Source organism: Amyelois transitella, chromosome 2, assembly GCF_032362555.1.
Source record: "Amyelois transitella isolate CPQ chromosome 2, ilAmyTran1.1, whole genome shotgun sequence".
Lineage (NCBI taxonomy): Eukaryota > Metazoa > Arthropoda > Insecta > Lepidoptera > Pyralidae > Amyelois > Amyelois transitella.
In genome coordinates this window covers 9,801,079-9,827,881 of record NC_083505.1, presented here as the reverse complement: position 1 = coordinate 9,827,881, position 26,803 = coordinate 9,801,079, and the positions used below count along the sequence as shown (strand labels likewise).

Below are 26,803 nucleotides of genomic sequence, written 5' to 3'. Positions count from 1 at the left end.
AGAAATCAAGCAAATATTAGATTTCTGATTGACTATCTTAATAATATGGCTTGCTAATAAAACATACTCATGTACAAGTTTTTGCTGATGAACGAGTTGTATCAGTAGTTGAAACTGGTTTGGACACTTGTTGAGGAGACGAGACGTTGCCATATGTAATAACTAGATAGGCTTGGTTTCGACGAGGGCAGGTCAGAAGATGATAAGATGTACGTGATCGTTAAACATATCGAGACAAAATAACACGATGTTGATGCATAGCGATAAGAGTGTGCTTCGTTATACTTGTTTATGTTAAAAAGCTAGATATCCACCGGAGTTGCACGTAGAAAACCTTTCCGTAAAGAATCAAATCCCTTCATTTTAGGAGTGGGTAGGAGATGGTACCGCGACAGAAACATCTAGTCGTAACGTTAAAAGGTGTTTTAAAGAGAACTTTAAGCAAAACAGCTTATGATGCAATGGGGGAAAATAGAGAGATCGTCAGTATAAGTAAATAATATTAAAATATATTTATGCACTAGGTGAAACAATTCCATTATTGTAACTAATTTGTAAGCTTATGATCATAGATTATTAAGGAAAACTCGTTAATGAAGAATATTTGTGACTTATTTGTGCACTATGAATAAAAATCGATTGTACCTAATTCTGAAAAACTTTCGCCAAAAAGTGTCTAGTTGTTCTTGCTATGCTAAAAAAAAATTTTTCATGTACCGCTATACATTGAACGCATGAAAGCATTTTTAAAGTAGGTATTTATAAACTTACTTTCACCGTATAAAAAGAAAAATATTAGTTGAGTTCCATGAAGCCAAGTGTTTGTTTTACTCTTTTATTTAAATATTGATTCACCAATTACTGTGCAGCTCTTTCAATAAATAATGCAAGTTACATCAGTACAAAAGAAATTCAAGGAAACATCGACGTCTTAGTAAAAACTTATCTATACTTGCAAATTATGCAGAAGACAATAAAATTACAAAATATGTCATTAAAGAAACATCTTTCAGATAAATGACAATATCGTTTCTTATAATAATTATCTCTTGCTATAATTGTTGGTAAATGGTCTTGTTGAGATGAATGACCATTAACGAAGCGAAATATCTGTCGTTTGTTATCCAGGGTCAGGACGGCAGCATCTGGTCAGGCCGTGTAGTTACGTGACACGTGCGGCTACTGGAACAATGTAACGGAACAGTGTAATTGTTAATTATTTGTAACATTTGTATAAGTTCCTTGATGATAAGGATGAAAACACATTAATCTATAATAATAAAACCTACAGTGGTTTTATCATGATCTTATATGATTTAGATTCCCTAGGAAAGGTTGCGAAGGCCAGATAGAATTAATTAGTTTCGTTTAGAAATCTGAATCCACGATCATGGTCCAAAGGTGCACCACTGGCACAGGGAAGTGAGGATTTAACCAGAATTAACGCCAGGAGGTAGAAGGTCTTGTCAAGATGAATGACCATTAATAAAGCGAAATATCTGTCGCTTTTTATCCACAGTCAGGACAGCGGCATCTGGTCAAGCCGTGAAGTTACGTTAGTTCTTACTGTTTTTTGACTATTAATAAGTTAAAAAGTTTCTTTTTACCTCTGAAATCACGAATACAATTTTCAAGAGTCACTGTTGAATTTTTATATGGAACCCCTTTTTCATGACCATAGAATACCTATAAGTACTGTAAACGATTCGCACTCCCAAATAATTATGCGGTATTTCTTATTAAAAACGAATTTTAAATTTTAGTTTTAAGTATTTTAGTAATAATAAGCCATAATATCGTAAGATCAGGTATTCAGTAAGCGAATGTGATACCGATTTTAAAATAGTTACCTAAGTAATTCAAAGTTTACTAAGTTCAAGGCTTTGCCTATTCTTTCGCTGAACTATTGCATAAAAAATATCAGTTATTTTAATATAGATGTACTAACATAGTTTGTAAGACACTCTGTTACTAACATTATATAGGTTTTTAAACCTGAAATAAATGATTTTTATTTTATTTTATTTTTATTTATTATAACATTCTTTATCTCACAGAAAAAGGTGATAAGGTGTAATTTAATAACCCACCAGTTGAAATTTATAACAACTTTATCCCTAAAACAGAAGACTGAGCTGAGATTCAATACTGGTTTTTTAACTAAGTAATAGAAAAATCCCAAGTTTTTATGCTATTCCCTTGACATTAACTGCCGGAAAGAGAAGCGGCTGGCATGCACCAATTACATATAATTAATTGGTTTTTCAAACAGTTTTATAAATAAATTTGCGTGTCAATATTTCAAGTAAGCGGAAATCTGCAAAACACATTGATAAATATACATATTATTTCCTCTCATGTTAGTACATAGGTAGCCCTAAGAATCTATAAATGTTTGCTGAGAAACTTTGATTGAAGTATTCATAATAAAGATCAGTAATAAATAATGCAGATTTTCTGCGAACATATATTTTAATAAAGAAGTTTTCCTTATGAAAATTTCCTGTTTTGTAGTAGGAAATTTTATTATGTATCTATGTTTATAATGTTAGAGAACGTCACTTGTTTTATCTTGCCGTTTCATTTTCGTCGATTTAGTGTAGATCAGTTTCAATAACAGATTTTGCCAATATCACTCTATCTTTTCAGATCTCTTGACCTCCGTTTTTTACGGTTCTGCGCATTTACCTCTTACTGAAATTCATTTCCTTTTCATTCTGACGCTGTAGGAATAAAACCAGTTCCTTTTTTGGACTAATTTGTTATCTAAACGTTTTTTAAATTGGATCGCTTTTATGTTACACTGAATAGAAAAATGAAATGGTTTGTTTGTAAACTGTTTGCTGCGTAGGATTAAGGAATTAGTAAAACTATGGAATATTTTTCATGAAAATTTACAGTTTCCGCCCTTCAGAGTTGAAAATAACTCTTTTTAGTCGGAAATTAAAAATTGGTTTACAGTCAGACATTACAGACAGTGTTCCTTATTTACAGGTTCGATAAGAACCTTCAAAACGTCTTTATCTGTGTTTTATCAACCACTATCTCATCGAAATCTAAGGTGCTGAGCACGTCCGTAAGTTCGGGTTACACAAAGCCAGGTCGTCGTCGTCTGCGCTCTGTGGGGTGACGCAAACTCCTGCATTTTATCGTGTGCCGGCACGTGCAACGATGAAGAAGGCGGCTTGCCCCCTGCGATAGCTTCGGCGCTCCGCTTCCATTCATACGATATATGATACAGTGTTAGTATTTGTTGCGTCAGACGGCCAGAGGGATTCCTATAGTAAGCAGTTAATTGATATGTTTTTATGTACCGTTATGGTTATTAGATGATGTTATGATGCTATGTTTTTACTAATATTGTTATTTGATTTGTTATACTTACTTAGTTGACACGGGGTTTTATTTTTGTTTTTGTCATTATACGGTATTTTGGGTTTCCCTCTTTTATTGTGTGTCATAACTTTAAAAGGTTATCGGTTATGGGTGTTTGTATATTTCCTCTTCACTTTTCAATTAATCCATAATAATAAATCATGAAATTTTCCACAAACATAGAAAGAACTATTGAAAAGGATATAACATTACATAGGAAAAGTTTTCCTAGTCCCAGACTGAAGTACTGTTCCTGTAGGATATGGAACAAACGACGAAATACGGGGACGAAGCCACTGTGGTTTATAATCCCATATCAGTGTTTAGTGAAACGATAGGTATGTTAAAATATTTCTTCACCTAAGCTGCCTTCATCAAAATGCAAGTGCAAATATCATGAGTGCAGTGATATATACGCATCAGATTTAAGCTGCTAATGTATTAATATATAAAATGAAAAAAATTAAGTATTACATAATTCATCATTCATCCAATTAACAACTATAAGTTTCTAAATGAAACTTATAGTTTAGAATCTGTATCTGTAAAAGTTTGTTCAGTTACTTTGCTTGATAATAAATAAAAAAAAACATTAATTAACTAAACACGTGCTAAATGCATGCAATTTTATCGTAAACTAACAAACGATAACTAAAGAATTTGCTATGGGCAAATAGAAAATGCAATGAAAAATTTTCTATGCAGTAATTATTTCACGGTTATTCCTTGTACAATTAAATATTATAAAAAAATATCTGTGAAATAACAATGCATTTCGTAATTTTTTGTAGCGATTGTTTAGGTAATACCAAAACAATCGCCGTGAAAATAGCATTGCTCCATATCATTTATGTAAAGTATATTGTAGCATGTTGATTATTTTACTATACCATACAACGTTCAGTAACTGTTAAGGAAACGAACTTCTCACTTCTGAGAGAGAGCTTTTAACCGAAGTCAAAGTCCAATTTCTAACGGATCTGCTGGCAAAAGTTAGTGCATTTATGTAACTCAAAGTCATTGGTAAATTCTTGCACACTTAAGAATGGGGTCGTCTTTTACAGATACTAAACCATTCGACCAGAGTATTGATGGTCGAATGGTTTTGTATCCGTGAAACCTTTGGAGTTATCAAAACAAAATTTGTTAACCTAATAATCAATTTTTTCTAATAATATAATTTCTGTGGTTATTGTTTGCTTTATTGAAGGTTAATCGGAACGAATGCCATTGGTCCCGGCTAATTTAATCTAGTCGTTATATAAATAGTCATAATAAATTGGATCTTTACACAGTGGTCCTTATTGGCGAAAAGTTATTTTAAACATTATAGGCCACAAAGTATTACTAGAAGCAAATATACCTACAGGTAGTAGGTAGGTGTATGTAGGTATAACTTATTTTAAGTTTTTCATTCCGCCAAGGTTTGATAGAGAGAGCCTTAGTACACTTTGTTTTTAATTTAATAACAAAGTTAATAAAAATCCAAGCCAAATAATGACACATGACACGAGGGAAAGTTTTGATTATTTTATCTAATGTGAAATGTTTCTTAGTTTTGACGTAAGAAAAAGGTCATTCATTGTTTATATTGGATAAAAATTGTTGTGAAAATAAAAGAATATTTTTCTTTTGATAAGTTAGTGTATTTTATGACGTAGCTGATAGTCACCCTGTTTATGTCGAGATTGCCCCTCATGTCTCCATAATAAAATCACATGACAAGGTGTGTGTATCACAGGATCATTTAATATTTTGTATTTATTTTATTGCTTTTCTAGTTAGTTGTCTTTTATTTATCCATAATGTCTAATATTTGTAGATGGATTTTAATTAATTAAATAAATTACCAATTCCCGATTGCAATGTTTGGTTCTTTAACACTACCTAGTATTATTTCTAGAGTTCTTGTTTAGTTCATCCTCCTTGCTTTCATCCTGGGTACGTCTGTCTTACTCTATGATTACGATTCGAAAAGCAAAATCATTACACGAAGCAACATCCATCTCAACTTCGTTACTCATTAAAATTAGAACTTAACTTAGGTAGGTTGTAATAGCACTTTTTCTAGTATGACATTCATTGGAACGAGTTGTAGGTACTCGTGAACCCGGTGGGCGGTTTAAATACACATCACATTTTTCGAGTTATCCCGGTATGATCCCCAAAATCTGGAATCCTAGTAAATCCGTTTTATTTTAATTATTTTCTATTCCATTTTGATTAACTGAACATATTTCAGAGTGGATCAGATAACACTAAAGTAAAAATAATAACTCCATCTTTCCTTTAGTTGCATTCTCCGATAGCTAAAGGAAGAAGTCGTCGTACCATAACAACAGGAAATGCTGAAAACATTGTTCCAAGGACAAAAGTACCTAATCTACCTTTAAAGTTACGTGATAATTTTTTATCTGGTTATCAATAAAAATAATAAGTTTTATAACTTTAAACTATCCACAATAATAAACTACTAAAAAAACAAGTCTGAACTCTGTGTCCGTAGCTGTATTACTGAAGCCCATTTGCGATTGGTAAAAATTTCAGACAAAACGATCTAATTGTTTGCACGAATATTTAAAATAAACTTTCATGCTAAGATTTCTTGCATCAAAATTATTCTACCAACATAAGTATTAATGTACATGATTCTTACCTATTCTATTAGGTAGGAGCAATAAAGACATTCAAACCCGACACGGAATCTTTCAGAGTGAGTATTCTATTTTGCATGATTGTATATTTTATAATCCTTTCTTGAAGGCTTTGTATGTTACACATTGACGTACTATAAACAACTAGACTCACAATCCCGCTAAAAAAGTGTCCGCGGCAAAACTCTACTCAACGCTCAAGTGAGTAAAGTTCTCGGCTAGTCTCGTTTCGTCCGTCCACGAGTGACAACGTCGCACAATGACGAAGTGCTCTGTTAAAAAGTGTAAAAATTGTCCAAGAATTGCGCTCAAAAAGGATGGCTTTCCTATTTCTTGTTAGTACAATTCAGTTTTAAAGTAATCGCACTTAATAGTATAAGTTAGCTGTTGGTTTTCTATCAAATCATTTTATTAAATATTTAAAACTTAACGGTACTCGGCATTTAGCACTATCCGCGCCTATCTCTTTCTTGCGGTCAACAAATTTTAAAGAGTAAACGAAACAAATATAGTTTTGTCGCCGCGCTTCATGATGCTCGCCTAGGAACATAAAGTTGTGGAGTCGCTTTGTTTTATTTTTTGTTTGTGTTTTTTTATGTTGTTACTAGTTCGGTTAATTAATTATTTAATGAGGTGAATGGAAATACAGACCTTCGCGGCAATAATCTGTAGCCGGCATTAAATAAGTGGTAGTATTTATTAAGATCGGTTGTTGTTGTTTAATCACTTTTTATTATAGTAATATTTTATTGCCACTATTGTCGAATTAAAAATAGATTTATATATATACTTTAATTCGTTCTAATTTATTGATAGTTCTCTATAAATAGAATAGACCCTCAATCAAACAAGCTAGTAAAGTATAAAATTGACAAAAAAAATAGTACTTCGAACACTATTTGCGCCCCGGAGCCTCGCTTCTGTAAGAATTTTGGGGTAGTAATTATCCTGTAAACCAAATCACATCGAAATCTGTTCAGTAGAATTTGCGTGATTGAGTAACATCCTCACATACTTACAAACAAACATCTAAAAAATACATTTTCCAGATTGACCAAACCGGGGATCGAACCCGAAACCTCCGACTTGGCAGTCAGGCAAGATGATCATTAGGCCACAGAAGTCGACAAAAAACAAAAGAACTACCTTTAAAGTAAAAAATAAACTACTTACATCCAAATCGCCACATAATCACAGACATTCAAACACTCATACACCCAACCAAACTCCTTCTAACATCCAATAGACAATTTTTATTGCAACGCATTTCGTATCAAAATGTTAAAGTGTGTGAAGGTAAAATTTTTAAAATAACAAAGCCACTCCACTAGCCTCTTTGTTCTAAATGAAACATTGAGTTAATATCATGTCACACCAAACTACATTTTTTAAGGATTGCGTGCCTTATTATAAAACATTTAAGGTTCAATTTTCAATACACTTGTTTTTGGACATAGGACTTTGTCAAATAGTCGAAGTAATATGCGTAATAATAATTACGTATTGAGGTGAGGACGATATTTTGTTTTATTTTGCTCGGAACTGTGTATCTAGTTGTTTATAGTTGATCGAAGATGTTACATGAAATTCGTAAACTACGTACCTACTAGAAGTCTGTAGGGTCAAAATAATAACAAAGTATTCACTAGCTGCAAATTATGTGCCGAAGTGTTTGCCATCAACTTGAACTAGGCGCAATTTGCCTACAATTATTTTTAACAGAACCACAGTGCCGCATACGTATTTTGTAGTAAACAAAAATTTAACGTTTATTCATGCCTAGTTTTTGGTCCTCCAGACAAGTGGTCCACTGGTGAATCATACAATGACGAATAAGTGAAACTATTACCTGATTGTTCGTTTAATAACAGAAGAAATAACAATTTGTATAGTAAATTGACAAGACGAAAGGGTTTCAGTTTATGTTTTCGGTTGTAAAAATTTTGGCAAAGTTTTTTTAGATCTAAGGTGCTACTTACGATCCTTCTGTATTTGAACAGGCAAAGGTGGATTCAAACAACTCTTTATCTAGATAACAATATATTTTTGTCATCAACGACAAACTTAACAACAGACTACAACATAGATCTTCTCAACGAAACACCCGCGCGAAGTTTTAACTTTGCGATAGAGATTTTTATTATTTCAGAGAAATGTTTACCAACATCGAATATTTTCAAGGTCGATTACATGTTATGATTTGTCAACGATAATCACCATACCATCACGGTGAATTAAACTAAATGCGAACATAATTGGACGGCATACTATAATTAGGATTGAATTTTTGCCGTTGTCGCGATCTATGACAAGTCGGATCAATCTGTTGGTAAACAAATCGTAAAACTCGTGGGAAAATACAAAACAATTGCTAAACTAAGATAATTTGTTGCAGTTCTATTAAAATAAGTCTTATTCCCTACGTTTAAAATTGCTTTTGGTTTGCTGTGTTAAGTACGTAAAGGATGAATTGACTCGAATAGAGGCTGGGCGGTGTGCCGCGCCTGGCGTAGGTATATACTTAAATGTAACAATCATACAAACTTATATGTACCATTACTTAAATATAATTAGTTATAAGTTAAAATTAACTATAATAATTATTCGTACAAAATATATTTGTTTCAGTGCATAGGTACTCTGTTCATGTCACTAAAATGTCACTCTAATAATTAAAACGGTTAAAATTTAAAACCTGAAAAGGCGGATTTACCTTGTGACTTTATTTTACATTCTAATCACAATGCTTTTAGTAAATCAGTTTGCAACAAATCAAAAATTTTTGGATAAGTACATACAATAGTTTTGAAAATATATTTTCGTAACTATGAAACGTGTTAAAATTACCTAAATACAAGTGTTAATGATCATCAAATTCTAATAGTTCAAAAGCGTATTCTGTGAGATTAGCCTGTGTTAGAGCATGGTACCTCGTTTCATTGATCTGTCTCCAGTTGATTGACGGATGTTATTGTACATTCTGAGGCCACAGCTACAGACAGGTCATTGAAATCAACGAGTGCCTCAAAACTCTTTTGTTAATGCCGGTCGCTTACATTTTGACCATCGACCTGTACACACGCAATTTTCGAGGGAATTTTATATGCTTTTGGCACTAACTTTGATAAATATTTATTATATTATATTACAATACATTCAAAGTCAATATTTACAGCTTATGATTATAAATATATATATTTACAACGGTCACTTGTTTAGATAATTCGAAAGAATGAGGTTTTGTTACAGCATTTCAAATTTTATACATGTATTACATTGGTTGGAACGTATACAATATCTACAGCTTACAAGATAGGTAATATTAAAAGCACTAGCAACACTCACATAGATATATATCAGAGAATCAAGAACATTTCGATATTGAAGAACATCACGAAGATAGTTACCTATAGAAAGTTGCTTCTGAAGCATTTTCTTTGTTGATGCATCGTGATTTCAAGAATATTGATGTAGCAGATATTATTGAATCTAACATCTAACAAAATATTTGATTATATAGCACACATTCACTTACAATCTACGCATATAAATAAAAGAGTGGGCTAAAATCCCTCTCCGCCATAATTTCGTAAACTCACCGCTTACCTACCTGATGGAATGACCTATTTGACGCATATTGAAAATAGCTTCGCTAAGCAAACTGAGAAGAAAGCACAAACATAATTTTTCTGGAATCTAAAGTATTATAAATTATGGGTAAATAAAATAATGTCTATTTTGGGAGCTAAATTTAAATCTATGGAAAGTTTTACCTATAAATGAATATAACCGGTGTTTTTTGAAGCCAGGGGCGAGACGCAAATTATCCATCATCATAGATATTAATACGTTCCTAGTAAAACGTTTATAAATGTGTATTAGATTTCTTTTTAATTTTCTTTAGCTAAAAGCGCCGGAGCCTGTATTTTACAGATAATAATTGTCATTATTATGCGACGGTAAACCTGCGTCTCAATCCCGTGGCCTGCCCGAGCCGTGCACATGTGTGTAAACAAAATAATATAATGTATAATTCATAAAACAGCTTGCTTAGGAGCGCGTCGTGCTGCAAGCTCAGCTCTACTGATGATGATGGGCTGCATGTTACTATCTACCACCGATAAAGACCTGGGATGAGATGACGCTGAACCTTGCTAACATTGATGGCACATGGATGACATCGCAAGTGTGAACTCTTTTGCATGGAATGCTACGGAACGCGCTGACAACAAGCACTACTCGACCGCTACTGAAAACTACTGTGATCGTGAACCGGCAACTCTTTACTGATTGATCTTCTCATAGCAACATTACCAATCGAATATTAGCACAATTCGTTTCGAAAATCAACAATAAGATCTATGTTATCGTCATACAACTCTAGTTCTATCAAAATTAGTTACGGGATTGAATCGATCGAGACTACTTGTTAATTGAAACGATGCATAATGTGTGTGACCTTTTATGATGAACTTATCACAATTGGTTAAAGTAGGAAATTTTCTTTTATAAAATTCAGTCGCTGACTACTGGTAAAATTGGTTTAATTCTACTACTAGAAAATAATTTACAAAATTTTCTTCCGAACTACCCGAATATCCCTTTAGAAAAGTGGGACGTATTTTTATTAAGACATTTGTCTAAAACTTCTCGGGCAGTGTGCATCGTAACTAATTTCTTTATTATTTAGGAGAATTCTCGAGATGTAGAAAATTTGCCTCCCTTGTGCCATTATATCGCATAGCCTACTTGTGTTACCTGCGTCAAATCGCCAGTCTGTATTGTCATGTCAGCCCGTTCTAGCGTCGGTTAGTATGTCGTTACGACGATCATCATCCTTACAGTGGTCCGAGTCCCCGTAGAGCATGACACGTCTCCGCTAACCTCTTATTATACCACACATTTCTTCTCTTAGACAAAGCTATTAAAGATTTCCGTACATCACAACACATTTGACAGTTAAATAATTACCTGTAATTTGTTTTTATATCTCAAATTTGTCACATTGACCACTCTATGAACAAGTTTGCCTGAGTGATTGATTTAAAATGATTTTTAGCTTCTAGAACTTCCAAGTAGCTGAAACGATTTCCACAAAATAATGTCAATTAGGAACTTATTTTTTTTAATACAAAAAGTGACAAATTGGCGTTATTGTGACCATTGTTTTGATGTCTTAAAAAATAATATCATAATGTTGTGATCACAGAAATCTAACGGCCTTATTATTCAGATTTACATAGTTCTTATGTAAGGCAACCTCAAGAAGCGACGTGTGGTCAAATTTTAGAGAGCGGTCGTGTTCAAAAGAGCATGTGACATCGCAGGTTGGAGTTGGCTATTCCGTGGTGTGCGCGGTGAGGGCGGCCCCCGGCGTCGCGCTGCCCTGCGCGGCCGGCGGGTCGCTGGCGGGGAGGGACAGTAGATGTTAGGCCTCTAAAAATATTAACGCTGTGGGCTTTGGCTCCAGATTCGACTTCTTTGCTTCGACTACGAGGAACTCGATTTCCTGGAAAAAGAATATACATTTTTCAAGTTTTCTTCTGCAAAGATTATTTTCCCGTGTATTTTTTCTACGAACGAACTGCGAGCGAACGAAATTAGTTTATTGGTGTCAATTTGTTTACTGCTCAAAGTGACCAGCCGACCTCCTTATTGCTTTGTGAATGGTTTCGTTTCAAGATATGTTAAACTTCATGCATCATTCTTTTATATATAACACTTAAATAGCCATAGTTGTAGAAAGTGTAGAAACCAAATTTCGAGCTCGAGAAAGATTAATGCCCTAAAGTTGGTGTACCCACCGGCTTGTCCCTCTGTGCGAAGGACTCAGCTATGAGCCTTGCAACATCCTGATGCTGCATGCCTTCCACGCGGTGGCCGTCTACTGCCAGGATCAGCTGACCTACCTCCAGGCCACCGGCCTCGTATGCCGCACCATGCTCCTGCAAAAACAGTAACGTTATTAAATCGGATGAAAGTCATCAATATTTATTGCGGTGAATGTCGACGTATTGAGAATGAAGTCTCTTTGGCCCCGCGACCCTTTTGGTATAGATATACATACATACATATAATCATGTCCATATTCTTTGCGGGGTAGTTAGAGCCAACAGCCTTAAAAAGACTGATAGGCCACGTTTAGCTGTTTGGCTTAATGATAGAATTGAGATTCAAATAGTGACAGTTTGCTAGTCTGTCGCCTAAAAGAAGAATCCCAAGTTTGTATGCCTCTCCCTAAGTCGCCTTTTACGACATCCATGGGAAAGAGATGGAGTGGTCCTATTCTTTCTTTTCTAATAGTGCCGGAAACCACACGGCACACGGCACGGTATAGACGAGTTTTGAATTCATAACTATTACTAAATATAAATATTTTAACAAGTAATGTCGTAATCTTTTAACTGGAACTTTTAAATTGCAAAAATACACGAAAAACTTATATTTAATTACTAACTCACATGGATATTGATAATTCTTGGTAATGGATGTTTCGTGTTCGCTCCGCCTTCTATCGCGATTCCTAGTATAGGTTTAGTCTTTTTGACGCTTATGTGTAGGTTCCCGTGGTGGTCTGGCACCACTCTGGCAGCTCTGCCCTCGTCCATCTGCGATTCGCCGTGCTGCAGCCGCTGCATGGACTGGTGTCGGCGGATACCACCTCTGTCTTCTAATAGAGCTCCACCCTCTTCTTTCATGTCGAAACTCCGCGACAACTTGTGTGCCAATTCCTGTAGAATAGATAAACATCTGAAAAGAAATACATAGAACGGCAAGCCCCAGACGCCATTTCGATTCTCGAAATAATTATGAAAAAATTATGATACTTATGATAAAAACCTAAATCCTAATTACTATGAGTATACCACATCCACGCTAAAACTGTAAATCTACAACGCTAACAGCAAGGTTAATCAGCCTCTAGTCAGATAGGTGCTCTAAAAATATTTTTAGATCAAGTGTATCTGGGCGGCAGAGGGTGGTAACTCTCCTTGCCGAATTTCTGGTGAATAGTAAACAGGAATTTGAAATGCTAGACTTACGACCTTATGCCTCTCAGGTACATAATGTAGTGATCTGTATACGTCGAATGTATCGAGAAGCTGTAAGTGAGATGTGTGCTGGAGGCTTAGAAACATGCGTTTCGATCACTCGGTGGCGTGGTTCAAAGTGGGTTTATTTTACAAGTGTCACATGTTTTATGGAAAGAGTCGTTATCCCAATTATTGATGCAGATAATATGAAGCAAACAAACCATGAAAAAAAGTCGCGTTTTTATGAAAGCGTAAATAAAAATAAAAATTGAGTTTTCATTCCGATTCATTGCCATTACGTAACGCCACCATGCGTTGTTTGTATAAACAAAGGATGAAGGAAGAATGTTTGAATGGATTAAAAAGAAAACATTAAATCTGACTAACAACTACGTCAACACAAAAATTAAAGATAAACCGACGTGTCCGGCGTTACAGTTACCTACAAAAAGGGTTATCTCATGCAGCACGTAGCTCATTCATTCAAATAGATACCTCTACACGCTAATGGAGTTACCGGAAATACGAAAAGATCAAACAAATTAGGTGCATTGCTACAAATAAATAATATAACAAAACTGTAATTACGTAAATTAACACCGACATGAGTGCAACGATAGAAGTGAACATACAGTAATATTTAAAAAAAAATGTTTTTCTAACACCAAGCAATCGTTCGTTTTAGAAGCGAGAATTTTTAATAAGTTTTCAAATTTTTATTTTCGTAAAATAACGTGCAAATGTTAGAACTGTCAATGTGCTAGGACATTCGCCGATCGTTTTTGGCGATGACGTCGGGCCACTTACTAGAGGTCGTCCCCAGTACCATGATTTAACTTTCTGCGTCCAGCCACCGAGTGATGAGCGCAGCCCCTCGAGATAGCCGCACTGAAACATCACACTCACTCAGGACCAGAGCCTCGCCCACCCGCCTCCGCGGCCCTTCACATCTCCACCAGCCAGCCAGGCTAGCCATGACGCTACCAAACCCCTTCTCAATACTTGTGTATTTTGTAATGTTTATGTTTCAATGACTGTTAAGCATCTAGAATTATCTAGCCTTATGCTATGGGTTCACACCTACAGATATATTGGTCAAGATTCATCAACAAGGACTCTAGCTACAGAATAAGATATTTGATATCTGATCATAGACAGAAATAGCAATTCAATTACACCCAAAGTACAAATAGTGAATGATGCATACTAATATTTAAACCACAGATTTCAACTATCTACATAATTGTACCGTTGTAAATCCTATGCAATTTGCAAAGCCTTAAATAATATTGTTAACTTTATACCTTACTTCATAAAATGTAGATAAATTAAATTGGCAAACATGTCGAAATATAAAAAATGTGTTAAATAAGTGTGCAATGACTATTTAACCCATTTTGATTTAATTATCATCCATCCAGTTATAATTTGTATTAATATAAAATGAGGTAGGTAAGTACATACCTGATCCTTTTTTTAAGAAGGCATGAAACAAAAGAAATTACTAAAGAAGGCACATAAACAGGAAGTATGTGTAAACATAGAGTAAATTATTATTTATTTTGTTACGAAATGCTACCCAAAATTGCTGAATAAACTGTTCTATTTGTGACTGAATGTAGGCTTAACGTAACTTTCAAGTCATGCAAGAATTTTGCCCTATTGTGTTTGCATTGTTCACTTTGCCGCGTCAACTTTCCACCAATTGTACTGTCTGTTTCGTCCCTGTCGACAATTTCAGAGTTTCTTCATAGAAAAACACCATTATTTTGTAAAGAAAAACCTCCTTTGTTTGACTGCGTGGGGGAAGTGCAGATTTCATCGGTCACGTAATCTCATTGTTAGAAGGCTTTTGCCATCTTTTCACGTGTCTCGTATTAAGTAAACCATATTATGATAAAATATGCAAGGTTCATTTAGGACAGGCACAGCTCTATAAAGATCTCAGACGACCGCTATAGAAAATCTGTAATATATTGTAACAAGCGGATATAATACGTTCTATAATAGAGCAGCATTTATTAGTAAAAATCACTACATAGTATAAAACAAAGTCGCCCATTTTGTCTGTAGTCCCTTCGTATGCATAAAACTTTAAAACTACGCAACGGATTTTGATGCGGTTTTCACTAATAGAAAGAGTATTTTCTCCGACAGGTTTTTATATATAATTGAAATACATTGAAACTATATTAGCTGAGTTATAGCGATTTATGTCCAAGAAGTCAGAAAAAAAATCTAATTGAAGATTGCATTTGTGCGTGCGCCGCTTATACCGTTGGATACAAGTAAGAACAATGTATAGCAAAAACATTGGTCTTTATTAGTTCTACAAAAAAGTCCGCGATGACATATATCCAGCTTTTTTATTTAAGTCACAAAAACTACTTTTCTGTATTAAAAAAACATTTAATTCGTTGGGTGATGTTTAACTGGTGATATAACCAATAATACATATATCCTTATCAAAATAAGTAAGTTCATCATCACGAGCATTTAATTTAGATTATTTTTGCAGTTTACAGTGTGTTATTTAGACATATAGTTTAGGAGATATCACGATATTAGTATTGCGGCACGGTACGGGCCGGCCGCGGCGGCGGGGGCAGCGTCCCTATAAATAGCGCGTCGGCGGCAGCGGCTCCCCTTTAAGGCTGTTAGGAGGAGCGTCAAGCCCTCGCCTAAAAACGTCCCGCTGTAATAGTGAATGCCCCTCAGGCAAACTATGTTCTCATAGTCAAAAAAAAAAAAAAAAAAAAACAGCGGCTCCCCATTAGCACTTTGAAATTGGAAGCGATCGGACGCGTTTATTTATCGCAGCTCTTTGAGAAAAATAAAACGTGCTTTTCAGCGCGACAACAATCTTAAATATTTTTTCCAAAAACTGATAGGGGGGGCGATCAAAGAAGAGTCACAGAAACCAAAAAACATTTTAATATTTTAAACGCGGTTAAGGGAAAGAGAAGTTATTGTGAATTGAAAATTAGTATCCAATATGTGTTGGTGCGTTGACTGTATTTGTCGAAGTAGCGGGATACACGCAAACGAAGTTGCGCGGGTCAGCTAGTAATAATTAAAATGACAATTATAAAAACGGCGTAGGCAAACGCATCTTCAAACAACCACAGTGAAAGCATGTACAGAATATTTGTATTTTATTTAATTTATGATTTTGTCATAACGAGGTTTCAGAGTATATGGGGCTATCTAGCAGCTGTATCTGAAGGCGGCCCCGACACGATGCGTCTCGTTAGCGTCGTCTATAAATAATGCGATACTATCGTCGAATGTCGTTCGACACGCGCCACTCCTTATACCTACAATGTGCGGCAACTGAAATCTACATAGTGTAAGATTTTATAAAAAAATCCTATTTAATGAGTAAGAGGAAAATAAAGTTATCGAAACTGAACCAGTCAATTCATGAAGATAAAGAATTTTTTAAGTTGACTGGTAGAGAACTGTTGTAAGTAGTTTTAAAGCTCAATGCAATTTGAAATAAATAAAAAGCTCCGTGATATCTATAGTAAATTATATACGTTAGCGTCAAGACACTTTAAGAAAGATATGTACATATATCCAATATGAACCAAAAAATTGAGAGCGACAGACTTAGTCATCTTGTTATCCCATTATATAGGTATCAAATGAAACTCACGAAACTACCTCATAATAACAAAAACAGTAAATAGTAGAGTAACTGGTATGCTTCGTTCTCTTTATAGACTAAAGAACTTCCTTCCTCTGAGAACCGAAATCTCCCTCGTCCAATCCTTAGTCATTCCTACTATAGATTATGCCGACGTGTGTTACTGCGATCTTACTCAAGGCCTTCTCATTAAACTCAACAGATTAGCCAACAACTGTATTCGCTTTATTTTTAATATCAGTAAATACGATCATATTTCTTTTTTTCTTTCGCAGTTATCATGGCTTCCTATTCCTGAACGTCGTAAAGCCAGAATTCTTTGTTTGTTGTACTCTCTACTCAATGATGCTCACTCTCCTCTTTACTTAAAATCTAAATTCCAGCTTCTGAGTTCCGCCCATTCCCGTTCTCTTCGCTCTGCAGACAACCTGACTCTGCGTACTCCTCTGTTCCGGTCTACTTTTTTGGAGAAATCTTTCCAGGTTCAGGCTGTGAGGCTCTGGAATGCTCTTCCTGAAATGATTAGGAGAGCTCCTAGTCGCTCTGCGTTCAAACATGCTGTGAAGGGGTTCTTTCTTCGGCAGATTAATGATGGGTCATCCTAATAATATAATTATATATTATATGTTTGTATATGTATTTATAGTGTATATTATGTATCTTGTATGTATTTACGCATTTTTTTTTGTAATGTATGTATTTTGTCAGTATGCATGTGCACTTTATCGCACCACCAACTTAAAGTTTTTTCTGTTTGGTCAGCTGGTTGACTGGTAGAGAATGCCAAACGGCATTAAGTCCGCCTTTTGTACATTTTTGTTTTTGTGCAATAAAGTTTAAATAAATAAATAAATAAGAACTATGTCAGTCAGTTTTTTTTAATAATATCTAATGAAGCCCGTTATAAATAAGTGGTTTGCAGATGCGAATATTACAAATTAGAGAGTTTTTAGTACGTGACGCTTACGGTGCTAACAAATTGCTAAGTACATGCTCTCACGACTAACTGACAGTCATAGATTTCGTGTTATATCTTGTTTTACGGTCATAGCTTAAGGTACAATTTCACATCTTCGTGAATAGCGGCAACGATTGACCATTATCGCAAAGCGAAGTACCGCTAGGTTATATAGACTCCCAAAGATAATCTCAGAATTCCACTTTAACTAAAAACTTTACAAAATGTTATTTGAGTAACAATGCGTAGTCAATTATAAATGATAGGTAACTCGCACTTTTTATCTGTGGGCAAAATCATGGCCCGTTATTTTTTTGATTACAAAAGGAAATTGCGATACCGAGTAGTTACAACGATGGTGTTAAATTGAGGTTGGATTTTAATTTAAAGTTACAAATAAGTATAACATGGTTTTACAAATGGTTAAGGGACCTTTGCACCAAAAAAGCTTGATGGAATAAATCAACTTTTGACAATATTCTGACATGGATTATCGTGACGTGAAATTTATGTGGTGACATTAACAAACAACAACACGGCCGAAACACAATGAGTGTCAAATCAAACAATGAGAAAGTCCACGAAGATAAACATGGCGGCAGTGAAACCTGTTACAGAATTGTCGCAGACGTACACAAATCCGCAATTTTCACTTTTACCGGCACATTATGCTTCACTAATCGCTGTGATTAATTACTTTCTGCTGGCTGGACGCATGATACGTGTCGAATGTTTTAATGTCTTAATAATTAACAGCGAAATTATAATGGGTAATAGCTTTAAGTCTGAGTCGAGTAGATTAGGTAGATCTAGTTCTGGCGCCATAACGTTGTTGGTTACTAATGACTTTGTGGAAAATCAAATAATGTACTATTATACATTCAGTCAGAAAAGTATCGGGAATGGATTATTTATTTATGGTTCCAAATTCAAATTTTTGTTTTTTTTGTTGTTGTTAGATTGGCACAACTGTTTTCCATTTTGGCGCGGAGTTTGAGTTGCATCTGTTGTTTACATTAAATACAGTGCTATTTTTAGTTATATCATATCTAGTGTGTATTGCTAATTTCATAATGGATAAAAACATCGAACAAAGAGTTTGTCTTAAATTTTGCATTGCCAATGGAATATCGTGTTCGGAGTCACTGAAAATGTTACAGAAGGCTTACGGTGAATCGACTTTATCAAAAACTCGTGCTTATGAGTGGTACAAAGCGTTTAAAAGCGGTCGAGTTGTGATGGAAGATTTGCCTCGCTCTGGTAGGCCATCAACGTCTGCAACTGAAGTTAACATCGCAAAAGTGAAGGAAATAGTGACTGAAAATCCTCATTCAACTTTGAGAGAGATAGCCACCGAACTTTCTGTATCTCACGAGTCGATCCGTACTATTTTAACTAATAATTTGGGTATGAAACATGTTGCCGCTCGGCTAGTCCCAAAAGACCTGAATTTTTTTCAAAAACTCAATCGCATGAGAGTCGCTGAGGACATGCTAGAACGAGTCAATTCCGACCCAACATTCATGAAACGCATTGTTACTGGTGACGAGACGTGGGTTTACGAGTTTGACATGCAAACTAGTCAACAAGCTTCGGAGTGGCGCCTTCCAACTGAACCGAAACCGAAAAAACCACGCCAAAGTCGTTCAAAAGTCAAAGTCATGTTGACTGTTTTCTTTGACTATCGCGGTGTTGTGCACTCGGAATTCTTGCCGGAAGGTCAAACGGTAAATAAGGAATATTATTTGAGTGTTATGCGGCGTTTAAGAGAGCAAATCCGACGAAAAAGGCCAGATTTGTGGAAAGAAAATTCTTGGATTTTGCACCATGATAATGCACCTTCGCACAAGGCCATCATTGTGAACGAATTTTTAACCAAACACTCAACAAATACCATCGAGCAACCACCATATTCACCAGATATGGCTCCAGCCGACTTTTTTCTTTTTCCTAAACTCAAATTACCACTTCGTGGCACCCGTTTTCTATCGGTAGAAGACATAAAAGAGAATTCGCGGCGAGAACTGACCTCAATTCCGGAAACAGCGTTTAAAAAATGTTTTGATGATTGGATTATTCGTTGGCGTAAGGGTATCGTTTCTAAAGGAGCATATTTTGAAGGTGATAAAATAAATTTGGATGAATAACAAACAGTTTGTGTATTATTGATCTTTTCCTGCTACTTTCTTGACAGAGTAGTAAAATAGCTGTAAAGTAAATTATTCATTTCGTTGTCTAGGGTGTCTATTTTTTAGTATAGTTTTCTCTTTGTTCTTATTACAAATAGTTACAATCTTGATTTACTTGTCTTGATTTACTACACCAAAAATGGTTCCATCTATATTTTATTTAATGTATAGAATCCAGGGTCTGAGAGCCATGGCAATTATAATGCCAATAAAGCAGGTGCTTACTCTGCCTTTTTTCGTAGTGGTTTCCGGTTTGTCGGGTTTTGGACAAATGTTCGAGTCGTGGGAATTAACGGCATCCAGAGTTGATTCAAGTAGAATCAATTATTTTGGACACGTGTACGTATGTCTCCAATACCAATGCAGATAGTATTATCGATTTTATTAATTAAGAATATTATGTTGTTCTTACCATAGTTACATGAATTACGGTTGCTGAGGATTCATTCGAATTACAAAAAAAAACTTAATGTTAAAAATAGAACGGAGAGACCAATACCACGAGGCAAATGTACCCAAAGGCAGCTTACCCCTCTGCAAATGTGTATATTGTTTGTTTGGATTGTTTGTAATCTTGTCGAGCTCAACAAAGGGCGCGTTGAAATCTTTTTGTACGAATGTTGACAACCTTCTGTTAGTCAGTTTAAAATCTTGATTAGAAAGACAAACGACCGAATATATCTTTGATTTGATTAATTCAGTTTTAGACGATCTCCTTTTTACTAGTCACATGCATATATTTAGACGTTCTACACGCGTCTGCGCTGGATTACACCGAACATTGTGTGCGGAGTAAGCAAACGCGTCGCAGTGAAGTGAGCTCAATTCACGGGGACTCGCCACCCACCAGCAGCCGGCCGTCCGCGGCGACCAACCGACACTCCAGTCTTGTCCCAACACTCAGACAAAGTGCACGCACCATTTTTAAACCCACCTACTTGTTTACAAATAGAAGGCTGTGCTTTATACAAGTTAACAGGATAACCGTGACAGGTAAGTTAAATCTTATATTGAGGTCAGTGTTTCGATCGCTTTCAACTGAACGCATTGAACCAGTGATGAATTGTAAACAATACCAATGCGGCCGCTTTTGTTTTCGGTCGTTATGTTTTGCAGTACCACATAATAGCCATTTGCGTAATAATTTTTGTTATATTTTTGCAACGCGTTTAAATTGTTTTGATGTAACTGTCTAGTGTTTATATTTTATTTTAAGTTTAAATTAAATTTATAGACATCTTTAATAAATTGCCACTATTTCTTAAACCTGTTTCCATATTGTGTTGCATAAATGTTACTATTGACTTAATAAATAAACAATTATTACACGACACTTTCAAACTGTCACATGTCTCATGTATTGATTATAACATAACTTTAACATAACTTGTTAATAGAAGATATCTATTTAATATCAATCAATGTTTAAAAAGATTTTTCTTACTATTTTCTCAACTATTATGTTTTATAAAAGAAATATAATTCTTGCTTACTGTAAATAACAAATTAATTAATTAAATTCTACTCATAAAATAAAAACAGTATATGGTACATAACAGAAGATCTATTAATTCCACATGTTACCTTATACTTGATTGGCGATACAGTAGGTCAATTTGCGCATATTTATCACAGCGCACCAAGTTTGCCAGCCGGTTCTTTTTGTGCCATGGACGTAACAAAATATCTTCTTAAGTCTGCTACTTGTAAACAAAACATGATTTGTCTCTTCCAAATAAATGTCAATTTGACAATATAAAAACATATCGTCACGTAATTCTTTGATTTATTCACACTTTTTAACATTTATATTACATTTATATAATTATATAATACATTTAAGTAATTTAGATACAAAAAAGGAGGCCAAATTGAGATTGATGTATCATGCCTTTTAATTTTTATTAACGTCTCGTATTATGACTAATTAATTCTCAAGATGTATTACCGAAAAGCCTATTATCATATGTAGTAATTTATTTATTCGATGAAACTACTCCTTTGTTCCGTTTTCTTCTATTGACTTTCACTAGAGGGGAATTGATTTCCTTCCTCATTCACTACCACACTGAGCATGAAATATCGAAACCTTTGTTCTGCGCCTCTTCGGTCTAATTACCCGTACAAAGTTGTAAATGGATTCCGTATTTATATTTGATATAATCACGTTACGCTATGTATCAAAATTATAAATATCGACCGTACTTTGTTTTATGCGTCTGCCTCTTTGAATCGAGACCTACTTGGGTAGATACACCCCCGTTACACAAAGATTGAATTAGAAAACCCCCAAAATTTATAAAAAAATCGACAAAATCGTTAAAGAGTTGTGCTTGTGTGTGTTGTTAGTTATATAGTTTCTATAGTTATATAGATATCAAATTTCAATATTATTGGTAATGAGTGCGTTCCGTATGCAAGTAATCCCAGAGGTACTCGTAACACTGACATGGTTGACTGGCGTGTTAGGATGCAACAAGGACACGACACAGATGGCCTTCGAGACTTCTGTCGGCTATTGTTGTACGTAATTATGCACTTTTTTACAAGACCACGAAGCCCCGTGACACGCTTTCTACTGATCGGATACATCACTATCAAGACGATCGATTCTAACCTTTCCGCACTTGTAATAGTAATTAGTAGTAGTATTGCACGAGTGCGGATGGAAAGGTAGGTTATTATCAATTTCATGCTAGAATGATGTTTCATTGTCTAGTCGGTAGATAAGAAAGAGAAATGCTTTGAAGATTTCAAACAGCGTTAGACATTTTGATACCGTAGATATTGTGATTATGTTTATGGTCAAATAAAATGCATTTGGATGTTTTAATACCTAGTTTTCATAATTATCTGGATGCATTTTTGGTTGTGCTAAAAAAAGATTAAGATAACTTCTGAATTTAATTATGTCAAAGAGCGGTGTTAGTTGTGATTTGATATCTTAGGTTTCCTCTACTTAATATCTTCGGCTTATGACCTCCCAATATATGTTGGATCTCAATCTGTCTATACCGTCTGCAACCGGCTTAATGTTCCAGTTCTTACAATGAACACCTTATACTGTTCGTCTGGACTTGCTCGGCTGTAGCCTTCCGGCCCTTTGCAAAGGCATCATTTTCTAAGACTCGGCTATAAGTAAGTATTTCGTATTGTTGAAGTTCGCAAAGTTATGAAGCGTCAGAATATGGGTTAATTTTAGATAAATCGCTACAATGTCCATCGTGTTTTAGGAGTTGGCAATGAACAAAAAAATACTCATCAAACTCTTCTATGACTCACTGAGTGACTAGTGAATGATACAGATTCTTAATATGCAATGTTCATTTCGGATGAAGCTACACAATTGTGGTTTCAATAGGAATTAAAGGGAAGCATTAAGAGAACATTTCATGAAATCACTTCGAGAAACCTTACACGCGGGTGGATTTTTTACAGATTTAATTGCGATATCCAAATAGAAAAATTTATTTTAATTCCAATTAATTTAGTAATTATTAATTATAATTCCAATTAGTTATTAATGTACTCGGGTAACAAACACCTTTATTAGTTCAATAAGTCATCACCGGGAACGTAATATCATGATAGGTCGGCCAAAGGCTTTAGAGATAAGACCTAAGGGTATCGGCAAGCGACACGGGACACACCTGCGAGATTGCATCAGCTCTAATGATGGTTTCTTACTTGGATAGATTGACTATGAAGCGTTTATTTTCACTGTTTTCAGGTATCAACAGTCTGTTGCTAATGTTTTTGATACACTACTTTGAGAACAAAAAAGCTTTAGAAAAGTGTGTTAAAACGTGGTTTATAAAATTTGTTCTCACATAATTTCCATTGTAATTTTTCTAGCGTTACGGTCAATATAACGTCTCTATATTATGATGAATGAAATTGAAATAAGAGTGAGTAAAGTTCTTTTAAGAAAATAATAAAATTTTACAATATAATTGTTGGGTTTGTCTTACCAAATTGGTCTGTATGCATATTTATGCAAAACCCATTAAAAGGCTGAATCGATTACATAATAATATTTATGACTTTATCATACCACTCTGTCATTATTATTTCAAACAGAGCCATTATTGACGTTGTTATAATAACTATGGCATCGCTGAGCAGACACAATCAGAACAACGAAGAGATGCATAATATAAGCATAGAGACACAGGTGCGCGGCGCATCCTCCTTGTTATTTTTTAATTAAGTGGGGCTGAGAAAACCAATCTCCGGCGGCTCGTAACTTAGCCTTGCTTATTATATGTAAAACTACACAAAAAGGAGGAGCACTTTTAAAGCGCACAGAAGGTTAATCGCTTGCCATAATGAATTATAGTAACTGTGCCTGAAAGATTAGATAAATAACTAAACTGAAATAATAGTAGTAGATTATTGATTTGGTATGTGATTTATTTAACTGCATCTCTTTGTTTTTATAGGGTCAATCTTATATTAATTACCAGCATGAAAGAGGCGAAGTGCTGCGTTATATGAACTCCATTAAATCCCATATAGCAGTTCATTTTCTGGGATAAATCATCCACCACATACATTCTTACCATCAATGAGTCTTCTAATTTGATTTGAGTATTCATTTTAAAGGAACTGTATTTTTATACGATGATTAAATTGTTCTCTTTAATGTGAGATATCTCTTCATTTAAACTACAGTGTTTATGGTGGCCTGTCTCCGGTTTAAGTTTATTACTCCAGAAGACAGTTTTGAATGACAGATAACGATGCTGAGCCGCTCGTTGTTAGATTATTTCCTTGTACCTTTTATTTATTAAGGAATTGGTATGCATTCGACACTAAAGTAAATATTTTTACAAAGGTATAGGTATACTTCATAATCTTTTTTTACAAATTATCGAAGTATTTTTTTGAGCATTGTATGCTTTTACATACTTAACATTTATTTTTTCACGAAAATACATACACGGAGATGTACTACCTACTATCAATCACGTAAAATGAGATTATGTAGATATTTGTTTCGTTCTGTTATACGTGATACGATATCACACGTTTACTCGATTTATTCATTCAAGAAAACTTTCGAAGTAAAACAAAAATTCTTGATAGTTCTTGATAACATTGCTTTTATCGTTCATACTCGAAACAAAGTGTTGAAACATCAAGTTAGTAATAACTTACGTTTAGCTTTGCTTTATTTATTATATCTTAAAAATATCATAATATTAGCTTTATATATAAAATTGAATATACAAAGTGCAAGTAGGTAAATTGAATCTCGATGTGATGATTATTAGTAGTAACATTATTCTAAAAACGAACACTATTAATTACTAAACTAAGGTTAATAAGGATACCGCAATGATCAAACGTAGGAACTCGGTGAATGGCCGCGACATGTTTGGCTAGCGGGATCGCGACGTGCGCCCGCGCAGTCTCCCGAGTCCACTCTCCCACGCCGACCAACACGTTAATTACTTCTTTGTTCCACAGATTGACAAAAAGATAAAGATATATTCGTTAAATTAAAACTAACTTACTACTCAAATTATTCATTCTTAATGTTATTTAGGAAGAAGAGATTGAAGGAAATTTATTCTCCTTAATTTTTTTATATCTTCCAGATTTCGCCCAAAAAAAAAAACACTTTTTCAATAAACACAATTTCAAAATAACCAAACAAGCAAGTGAATGAAATTGCAATAATAACCATAATATGTTTCTTAGTCTTTCTTTATGTCTAAAATATTTTTTGTCGGCGGCACTAAGACCTTATATGCTAATTACGCCGCCAAAGACAATTGCAAACGACACACACGCACGCGTGGGTCAAAGACATCAACGGTTCTCTGAAACGCGAAAACTTATCCGATGTAATAGATCTGAAGTTAAGGGAACAATAGAAAATTAAATTTCCATAAACAGAAAGATGAGAATTAACTTCATAACGGCAATAGCGCCTTCAAATAAGTTTAGGAGAATAATAAAATGCATATGCGAGTAGGGAGGTCATGGATAGGTACTCATAAATCCCCTTAATTTGCATATTTATTTGATGTTCAAGATTCACGCATATTTTACTTGAAGTTTCTTCTATTTTTGTAATTTATTTTTATAAATACCTAGGGAGGCTTAATTCGCTATAGATGCCGAATTCTTACACGAAAATTATAAAAAAAAAATATTGAAGGCTTAGACCTTAATAATTAAAGATGTTTTAGGTGTTGTTAATGATATTTAAACATAATTAAGTAATTATAACATTTTTCTGGCAAACGATTTACAGGGAGGAAATACAGCAAAGATATAAAAATCTTGCGAATTTAAATGATATGAACATTGTCATTGTAGCTTACTTTTATTTACATCTTATGAGTAAGATTTAGAATAAATAATGATAAATTCATTATTTTAAAATAAACTACTGTACGCGGTAATCTTATGTGGCAATATAACCAGCACACAAAACACCATATGATTAATAACGACGGCTTGTTCAAAGCAAGGTATGATATACCGGGGTTAGTATGTCACAGACCACAGAGCAAGCAACTACAACAGTGGGAAAGGTGCAAGATGCAGTGACTGGGGCATGGGTGCATTACCGTAAAAGGAACTGTTAACTGGGACGACTGCAGTTTGCTCATTATCGCAGTAACGGTTTGAGATTGTCGTGTCAAATACACACTAACCCCTTTCACGCTTAAATATGATAATACAACTTTCAATACGTGGGGTTTATAAATGTTGTAAATTTTCTTCTGTTTATATAGCTACTTTCTTTGCATCTTTTTTTAATGTGGATAGAAACTAAGAGAAAACAATCGAGCCTTGTTAAAATTATAAATCTTGTAACTACGGTTATTGCGACTTATTGTTTCTTGAAATACTTGTGACGCAATCCTCATACATAAATATTTACATGCACTTCATTAAAAAGGTCACAGAGAATACTGAAAGAAATT

At 34.6% G+C, this 26,803-nt stretch overlaps 1 protein-coding gene across 1 annotated transcript in view; it reads right to left on the bottom strand.

The window, feature by feature from the left end:
* Positions 1-8,123: 8,123 nt before the first annotated feature.
* Positions 8,124-26,803, bottom strand: part of LOC106143585 (whirlin) — a 75,837-nt gene continuing 57,157 nt past the window's right edge. The window contains exons 16-18 of the mRNA XM_060945787.1: positions 12,491-12,760; positions 11,834-11,974; positions 8,124-11,538 (exon numbers count right to left, since the gene is read on the bottom strand). Coding sequence (XP_060801770.1) covers positions 11,458-11,538; positions 11,834-11,974; positions 12,491-12,760 — 492 coding nt within the window. The 3' untranslated portion in view covers positions 8,124-11,457. The remainder of the gene's footprint in view (positions 11,539-11,833; positions 11,975-12,490; positions 12,761-26,803) is intronic.